This window comes from Hemiscyllium ocellatum, chromosome 32 (genome assembly GCF_020745735.1).
Source record: "Hemiscyllium ocellatum isolate sHemOce1 chromosome 32, sHemOce1.pat.X.cur, whole genome shotgun sequence".
Taxonomy (NCBI): Eukaryota; Metazoa; Chordata; class Chondrichthyes; order Orectolobiformes; family Hemiscylliidae; genus Hemiscyllium; species Hemiscyllium ocellatum.
In genome coordinates, this window is record NC_083432.1 from 46,744,210 (window position 1) to 46,753,751 (window position 9,542).

Sequence of the window (9,542 nt, forward strand, 5' to 3'; positions counted from 1 at the left end):
AGCTGCAGTAGTGCTTATATTTCCTGAGTCAAGATTAATGTGGTGCTGGAAAAGCACAGCCGGTCAGGCAGCATCCGAGGAGCAGGAAAATCGACGTTTCGGGCAAAAGCCCTTCATCAGGAATGAGGCTAGGAGCCTCCAGGGTGGAGAGATAATATTTCCTGACGCTGCTTATGTTGATCCTGGCTAGAGAGTGCTGTCTATGCAACTGACTTACAGCCAGATGAACCGGAGTTATACTGCAGACCACTCTCTCTGACAGGAGGCAAGTTGAGAACACACCACTCACGTAGGTGAGTTCTCAGATGGATATCTCTGTGAGACTTTGAGAGTAAAGACTTCTCAAAAATCATGAGTGTGAGGGGAGGACAATTTCAGGAGATGCCAAGTCTCCCGGACTCTTTGCGAACTAGAGAGATGTCCATTAGTTTTAAATTAAGCGTCCAGGTAATCTTCAAGGAGAAAGTAGGGACTGCAGATGCTGGAGATCAGAGCTGAAAATGTGTTGCTAGAAAAGCGCAGCAGGTCAGGCAGCATCCAAGGAGCAGGAGAATCTTCAGTAGAAGAAGGGCTTATGCCCGAAACGTCGATTCTCCTGCTCTTTGGATGCTGCCTGACCTGCTGCGCTTTTCCAGCAACACATTTTCAGCGTCCAGGTAATCTAGATGGCTTCACACTGCACTGGATTTATATCACACGGTGCATGAGAGATGGAAATTCCAGCCTGAGATATGTCAGACTGCCCCCCACCCCCCGAGACTCCCACAGTCATCCTGCACAGGGGGATCTCACCTTCAGAGATAAACATCTCACTGTAGACCCATACCCTATAGTTTGGAAACAAAAGGAAATATTTGCATTTAAACCGAGCCTTTGTTTTGAGCAGATGCCTCAAAGTTGCTCACGTCCCTGGAGTAATGCAGGATCCAATCTGTGAACAGAAAGCTCCCACAAACAGCAATCTGCTGATGACCAGATAAAATGTTTTTGTGATGTTAATGTGTGTGTGTGTGTTGGGGGGGGGGGGGGGGGGGGAAGTAAAGAATGGCCAGGGGACCAGAAATTGGTGATTTTTTTTTACTCCCAGCGGGCAGCTCAGGGGCTGCTGTCCTCTGCCTGAGAGTTCCACCTGTTACAGTAACTTCACAGGAGTTTCAGATAGGCGCTATTGGAAGAGGCTGAATGGAACAACATCATCCAAACATGCAGCACGGAGGGAGGCCATTCAGTCCGTCAGACCTGCACCAACCCCACTCCCCTGTTGTCAGAGCTACGGCAATGGTCTTCCTTTCAAAATATTTGTCGCATTCTCTTGATTAAAGTGGCCCCGATAAAAGGGAAATTCGACCCCCCCCCCCCCCCCCCCCCCCCCCCCCCCCCTTTCCCTTGTTTTGCCATTATTGAGTGGAGTTACACCGTAACTCCCAGGGGACATGTTCAGGATGGTTTTCACTCCGATGGTTTCTTTTTTATTAATGAAAGCGCCAATAAATCCCACAATTAAAACAAAAATATCAAGAGTCGTTACTATAGCCTGCAAACATTTGAGATTATGCAGGAAAGCGAACTGAAAATCCTCCTGAAAATTCAGTCCCGGCAGCTCCGCCCTCAAACTCTCTCCCCTCCCTCAGAATTCCCGACCCAGTGGATCCCAGTGACATCGAGGGATCGCACAGAACCCACTGGGACATAGCGGAGAGATTCCCAAGGATAGATCCAGAGGGGCAGGGGATCCGCTGATTGAAGACAGAGGGATCGGTTGGGATCGAAGAGGGAGAGAGGGATCCCCAAAATCCCAGAGGGAGGGATCCCCAAGATCCCAGAGACCGTGTGGACGGGCGGGAAACCCCCGGCAGAGAGGGATCTGGTGTCCCGACAGAGAGGGATCTGGTGTCCCGGCAGGAAGGGATCTGGTGTCCCGGCAGAGAGGGATCTGGTGTCCCGGCAGGAAGGGATCTGGTGTCTCGGCAGAGAGGGATCTGGTGTCCCGGCAGAGAGGGATCTGGTGTCCCGACAGAGAGGGATCTGGTGTCCCGGCAGGAAGGGATCTGGTGTCCCGGCAGAGAGGGATCTGGTGTCCCGACAGAGAGGGATCTGGTGTCCCGGCAGGAAGGGATCTGGTGTCCCGGCAGAGAGGGATCTGGTGTCCCGACTTCACCGAGAGCCTGAAACCGCCTGCATCGGGGAAGATCAGAGAAACTCCGCCTTTGCCCGAAACGTCGACTCTCCTGCTCCTCGGATGCTGCCCGACCTGCTGCGCTTTTCCAGCAACACACTCTGGGCAAAGATCAGAGAAAGCCCGAGATTTCAGTCAAACTGAGGCGGAGCAACCCGGACGGTGAGGGGCAACTGAACTTCACGAAGGGGCATCGAGTCGAGACTGGCACTGAAAGGATTGCCATTGGCACTGCCAAGGCTGGTCTACAGCCTGGGAGAGGCATGAACAGTACAGGAGGTGGAGGAGGTCTCTACCTCACTCTGGGTCCAGAGAGCCCGAGCCCCGTTGTGATGAGCTTCGCCGCTAAAGTGGCGACTTCGGCCACATATGGCTCCATCTTACTTTCGGGACTGATCGGGAACCTCCTGGTGATCTGGGTCATTGGGATCTTAAAGAGTAAAGGCTGCATACAGAGGTGTTTAAGGTGCCACATGGTCAGCATGGCTTGCTCAGACCTCCTCATCCTAACCCTGGGCCTGCCCATTGAGTTGTACAGCATCATCTGGTGCCCGTATCCCTGGCCCATTGGGAACGTTGGCTGCAAAGGTTTCTACTTCCTCTGGGAGACATGCAGCTACGCGACCATCTTCAATGTCTTGGCGTTTAGTTTGGAACGTTATCTGGCTATCTGTCACCCAGTGCAAGCCAAGGTCATGGCAACATCAAGAACCAAGAAGCTAATTGGTATGGTTTGGGGAATAGCTATTATCACAGGGCTCCCTGCTGCTTTTGCAATTGGTGTTGAAGATGCTTGGAAGCCGTTCACATCTGGAAGCCAACCCTTCCCGCCCTTGTCCATCTGCACCAACATTTCTGGCCGAAAGGCCATCTTTGATCTGGTGATTTATGTCTCATTTTCTCTCTACATCCTCGTTCTCCTGTTAGTTGCCTTTACCTGCAGACAGATGATTAAAACCCTCCTCAAACACCGACCCGTACCTGTTGCACTTATCAGAATAAACTCCACAGGGAGACTCCTGCCCACGTTTAAAGAGATCAGGAGGCAAAATGCGGTGCTGGTGGGTGAGTATTATGTCGAGAAATTTGCAATTCATGTTCGGAAATCCTTGTGGAGGGTAGGGAGCAGAACGCCTTGAGAAAACGGAGGGGAGTCAGGAAGTAGTCACGTAAATAACTACTTTGACTGATTCTTTGGACATTTGGCATATCGAGATTAATTGTGGCAAACGATTTAACAACAGAAATTTGCATTTACAAAGCGCCTTTACTGTGGTAAAGTGTGCCATACTTGTTCGCTGGCGAGTAATCAGACAGTAATTCATATTGAGCCACCCAAGGACAGTAAACTTTGAGGGGTGTTCTAAAGACTGAGAAAGAGATAGAGATGCTGCACTGTCAGAGATACTGTTTTTCAAACTAGGCGCCATCTGGTCTACGAGATGGACAAGGAAGAGCATATATGTCTTGAACAGTATATATCTCTGGACCAACATCACTAAAATGTCACTAAATCTGATCGCTTATACAATCGCTATTTGTGGAATCTTGCTGTGCACAAATTGGTTGCTACAGTTTTTATATCACAGCAACGATCACATTTAAAAATTGATTCACTGATTGTAAAGTCTTTCGAAAGCGCTATGGGAATACAAGTTTTACTTTAAGTGTTTAGCCACCTCCGACGTCGTTGTTTAAGTTATATGGAATAATTAATACTTGTTGTGACAGATGAGGGGAGGTTGAGGTACCACATCTGGAGAATAAGAAGCATTCTGATTACTTTTGTGGTAATAGCACCATCTTCTGGAGAAATGTTAATTTGGCGCATTTACCGTGACAGGGACCCCCGATTTACCAACATCCGACTGACAAACAATCATATTTACGAAAGCGATCCCACACAGGGTATAATTTTATGGAACCGACCTATGAGTGTTTCCTGTACTTACGAACAGCTGTTTTACATTCTGATGAAGAGACATCAGACACAAAATGCTAGCTTGCTCTATCTCCATGGATGCTGTCTGGCCCACTGTGATCTCCACCATTTGTTGTTTTCAGCTGCTTTACATTATCTAAAACGTGTTCCCATCTTGCTGACAAAGCGCCTTGCCAACCCAGAATGGAGCCCATTCACAACCCAGGCACTGCCTGTACTATACTGCCAATCGACTTTAATGTACTGAAAGTCTGATAGCAGGATTAAGTCGGTTTTAATCTGGCTGCACATTAACAACAGCGCTATCTTAGTCAGATGGAGATGATGGGATGGAGGGATTCTGAGCAAAAGGCTAAACAGGTTGGGACTCGACTGTTTGGACTCTAGAAAACTGAGAGATGATCTTATTGAAACATGCAGGATTCTTGAGGGGCTTGACAGGGTCAGTGCTGAGAGGATGTTTCCCTCATGGGAGAGTCTAGGACCTTAGGGCATAGTCTCAGAATAAAGGGGCACCAATTTAAGGCTGATGAGGAGGAATTTCTTCTCTCAGAGGTTTGTGAGTCTTTGGAATTCCTTGCCACAGAGAGCTGTGGGGCAGAATCCTTGTGTATATTTAAGGTGGAGCTGAAAATGTGTTGCTGGTTAAAGCGCAGCAGGTCAGGCAGCATCCAAGGAACAGGAAATTCGACGTTTCGGGCAAAAGCCCTTCTTCAGGAATGAGGAGAGTGTGCCAGGTAGGCTAAGATAAAAGGTAGGGAGAAGGGATTTGGGGGAGGGGCGATGGAGATGTGATAAGTGGAAGGAGGTCAAGGTCAGGGTGTTAGGCCGGAGTGGGGTGGGGGCGGAGAGGTCAGGAAGAAAATTGCAGGTTAGGAGGGTGGTGCTGAGTTCGGGGGAATCGACTGAGACAAGGTGGGGGGAGGGGAAATGAGGAAACTGGAGAAATCTAAGTTCATCCCTTGTGGTTGGAGGGTTCCCAGGCGGAAAAAGAGGCGTTCTTCCTCCAACCGTTGTGTTGTTATGTTCTGGCGATGGAGGAGTCTAAGGATCTGCATGTCCTCGGTGGAGTGGGAGAGAGAGTTAAAGTGTTGAGCCACAGGGTGGTTGGGTTGGTTGGACCGTGCGTCCCAGAGGTGTTCCCTGAAGCGTTCCACAAGTAGGCGGCCCGTCTCCCCAATATAGAGGAGGCCACATCGGGTGCAGCGGATGCAATAGATGATGTGTGTGGAGGTGCAGGTGAATTTGTGGTAGATAAGGAAGGATCCCTTGGGGCCTTGGAGAGAGGTAAGGGAGGAGGTGTGGGTGCAAATTTAGCATTTCCTGCGGTTGCAGGGGAAGGTGCCAGGAGTGGAGGTTGGGTTGGTGGGGGGTGTGGACCTGACGAGGGAGTCACGAAGGGAGTGGTCTTTGCGGAACGCTGATAGGGGAGGGGAGGGAAATATATCCCTGGTGGTGGGGTCCGTTTGGAGGTGGCGGAAATGACGGCGGATGATACGCTGTATACGGAGGTTGGTGGGGTGGGAGGTGAGAACCAGTGGGGTTCTGTCCTGGTGGCGGTTGGAGGAGCGGGGCTCAAGGGCGGAGGAGCGGGAAGTGGAGGAGATGCGGTGGAGGACATCGTCGATCACGTCTGGGGGAATCTGCGGTCCTTGAAGAAGGAGGCCATCTGGGCTGTGCGGTATTGGAACTGGTCCTCCTGGGAGCAGATGCGGCAGAGACGAAGGAATTGGGAATATGGGATGGAGTTTTTACAGGGGGCAGGGTGGGAGGAGGTGTAGTCCAGGTAGCTGTGGGAGTCAGTCGGTTTATAGTAGATGTCTGTGTTGATTCGGTCGCCCGAGATAGAAATGGAATGGTCTAGGAAGGGGAGGGAGGAGGGGAGGAGGAGATAGATTCTCGATCAGTTGGGGAATCAAAAGTTACAGGAAAGTGGATGGGAGGAATGTTGGATCAGCCATGATCCTGTTGAATGGCAGAACAGGCTCAAGGGGCTGAATGGCCTGCCCCTGTCCCTATGTCTCATAGTCTTACAGTGTATGATTGAGTAGTTTCTATGTCAGTTATGTGCATTTGTGACTGGGATCATTTACCCACATTTCTATTGTGTTACTGTCCTTCACTCATTGCATTTTGCTGCAGAAATAATCCTGCTTTGATTGTGAGGTGCAGTTTCATAATGAGTTCTGTCTGGCACCAGAAACCATATGGCGTGGGTGGCATATCTGGCACCCAAGCATGAAGGCATCAACTCTAGCTCAGTGCACACGCAGCTTCCTGCTTGAGCTGCATAACCAGTGACATAGCTCACTAACAGGGTTTTCACAAAGTCAGCCAAGCTTGGAGCTCAGGCAGCCATGTCTGGATCTGATCACTGAGAAGTCTCGAGTGAGGTACTGGGTAATGGTCTTTCCTTGCCTGCTGAGAGAAACATCTGTGATCCCCTTTAGGGCACTTCTATAGGACATTCTTAAGACAAGGGTAAGGATTCAAGTGCCAAAGATATTGACTATCTGGCCCTATAAGACAGCCCATCAGAACACTGACAGTCTGCATAACTGTTCTTTGATTTATAACACATTTATATAATTGAGTCATGAGTTGGTTTAATCAGAGCACAATCAGAATTAGTGGCTACAAAGTAACTTTTAAAAATTCAATGCAAGTTTCAAACAGAAGCTCTTTAAATCAAAAATAAAGCAGAAATAAAATGCAAAAGTACAAAACTAAAAAGAAGTGATTGCAGGGTGTAAACCTAATCTGTTAGAAAAGATGGTTTAATGAAGAAGAGTCATTTAGGTTTGACTGCAATTACTGTAACAATATATCGCTTTTCTGTGCAGGATGTATCGTTGTAGCCTTGGCCATTTGTTGGCTTCCATTCCAAGCCCGGCGCATAATGACGGTGATGAAATCCAAAACCCAATGGACAGAATATTACTACAGATCATATCAGACCATGCAACCCATTACCAACACTTTCTATTACCTCAGCTCTGCAATCAACCCTCTTCTTTACAACATCACCTCAAAACAGTTCCGCAAGGTGTTTGTGCAAGTACTGAGAAGCTGCTGTCGGTCCAGCCCAGTCCCATCAAAGCAGGAGAGGAATTCACAATTAGATTTGAAACAAACGTCCACCTCATTAAGTGGGAGGCATCCTTATCCAAGACTGAAAGATCTAAGAAATCGTCTCACTGACTAATTCCCACTTTTTCTTTTGCATGAGGTAAAGATGTTCCAAGCTTATTTAAGATACATATAACAGGCAATAATGTGGCCAAATCACACCAAGGGCTCCGTTATTGGCACTTAGCTGATTAATCATACCTTTGCAGAAGACAAACTTCCAGCCATTTAGGGAGAATAAAAAGTAAAGTCAATGATTGATTAACAATGATTGTTAGTTGAGGGGAGATATAATGATACAGAGTGGGGAAAGCAGGAGAGCAAGTTTCACTTTGTGGACCTCCTGATGAACCAAGTCATCATTGTGCATTGGCTCAGTCTCTGCAGATTGCCAGTGGGGATTTTAAATACCTATAGTGTGATTTAAACCCAAAATACAGATTTAAAGACCCATTTTAAAAAACAAGGTAATAATATTTGAGGTCCTGAATGAGGAAAATAAATCACTGGTTGAATTGGACATTGTTGGCTATGACTACATTTATTGCTCCACCTCAATGCCCTTGAGAAGGTAGTGGTGGTATGATCCCAGCTGGTGGTGTTACCACATAAGTCAGATTTCACAGTGAAATGAAAACAAAAGGTGCTGGAAATCACAGCAGGTCAAGCAGCGTCCATGAAGAGAGAGAAAGCCAATGTTTTGAGTCTAGCTGACTCTTCACCAGAACTGATGTGAAGTCTAGACTTGAAACGTTAGCTTGCTTTCTCTTCAACAATGCTGCCTGACCTACACTATGATTTCCTACACGGTTGTTTTCAGTACAGCTTCCAGCATCTGCAGCAATTAGCTCCTTCAGAGTGAAATGGCTTGAAGACCATAAGTTTTACTTTTGCATTGTGGGGGATACTCACTGAACATTATCACACAAAAAATGTCAATGCACCTTTAACAAAATAATGTACATTCATTACACAAACGATCAAAACCAAAACTATATATATATATTACAATTTTAAAATATTTTGTCATAAACAATAAAAAGGGTTGACCCTTTTTTCCAGTAATATCTTGTACAGAAACTCGACCCCAGCTCAAGTTTTTCACACAACTGACAAGATCATAAGTGTTTCCTCTTGGCAACTTATGGAACATTACCAGATGTGAGTTTCTCTCTCACTGTCTCTTCAGGAGACACCCAAACAGGCAAATTCACTGATTTTTCTCTGACTGACTACTTTCAGATTGCTCAAACTAAACTTGTTTCCATGTTTTCTCATGGCCTGAAGACACAAACTAAAAACTGCCCTTCTGCTGGAATGGATTTTTTCTTCTGAACTCGACCTGTTTGTGGCCCCTGGCCATCTGTTTTTGTGTAGGTTGTAAGAAGTCCACATGGAAAACGCCCAGCAATTGTCTACCCATTGGCTTTCACAAAAAGGTTGTTTTAAACTCTCGGTTCAGAAAACAATTTTCTGTCCTTCTTTAAAAAAGCAAGGCATTTTCACAGAATGAAAAATCCATTATAACTCTGGTACAAGTTTGATCTAGCAACAATGATTGTACAGGCAATGTATGTCCAGGTTATGATGTTAGGACAACTTGCAGGTGGTGGTGTTTCCATGTGTTTCAGGTTTTAGAATTTAGTAGTACAAGGACACAGGAGTACAGTGAAAAGTGTAACAAGTCACTATACCTGGCACCACCTTATTTACAAAGGTACCTGGACACAAAATCTGAGATGCAAAGTAGAAAATAAAAAAGTTGAAAGTTAAACAACATGGTCCCTTCTTAGTATAAAGTAGAACAAACATTAAGAATTACAGTCTCCTTTAACCATGGGTCTCCAGATAGGCTGGACTGGGCTTCTCCAGAAGGGCTTGCTCTCCTCTGAGTTGTCCTTCTGGATGATAGATGGTGCAGGGTTGGAAAAGTAAGTTATTTGTTAATTTTTTTTCTCTCTTGTTCCAGGTCTGAGTGATCAAGAGGACGACATCATCACCTGCTTTCAATTTTCCATCTTTTGCCCGGTGTCCATTCTCTGGCCCCGATGCTTTACAGAATCTCTTGTGCCCAAAGACATGTGCTTCTGGCTTGGAAATCATTTTAATTACCAAGGGATTAATCCTGAAGAATCTACAAAACAACCTGCGCCCTCACATCCCTGCTCCTCCCAATAGGTCCGTAGTTAGAAGCTCCACCGACTGCAATACTGAGACAAAACGACCAGAAGCTCCCAATTTCCAGTAATTATTCTGGAATGAGCTAACTGATATTCATATGTGCTACTGTCTTAT

General features: G+C 46.7%; 1 protein-coding gene across 1 annotated transcript; it reads left to right on the forward strand.

Annotated features, from left to right (window-relative positions):
- The first annotated feature begins 2,439 nt into the window (after positions 1-2,439).
- On the forward strand, positions 2,440-9,222 carry LOC132830954 (G-protein coupled receptor 39-like). Its single transcript, XM_060848917.1, has 3 exons — positions 2,440-3,241; positions 6,962-7,176; positions 9,217-9,222. Exons 1-3 carry the CDS (start codon positions 2,440-2,442, stop codon positions 9,220-9,222), a joined length of 1,023 nt encoding a protein of 340 aa, XP_060704900.1.
- The last annotated feature ends 320 nt before the right edge of the window (positions 9,223-9,542 follow it).

What these genes read in the sequence shown, in the direction of transcription:
- LOC132830954 (XM_060848917.1), top strand. Translation starts at nt 2,440, where the DNA reads ATGAACAGTACAGGAGGTGGAGGAGGTCTCTACCTCACTCTGGGTCCA. An exon ending in GCAAAATGCGGTGCTGGTGG is followed by an intron (nt 3,242 to 6,961) that starts GTGAGTATTATG and finishes TTTTCTGTGCAG; the next exon opens with GATGTATCGTTGTAGCCTTG.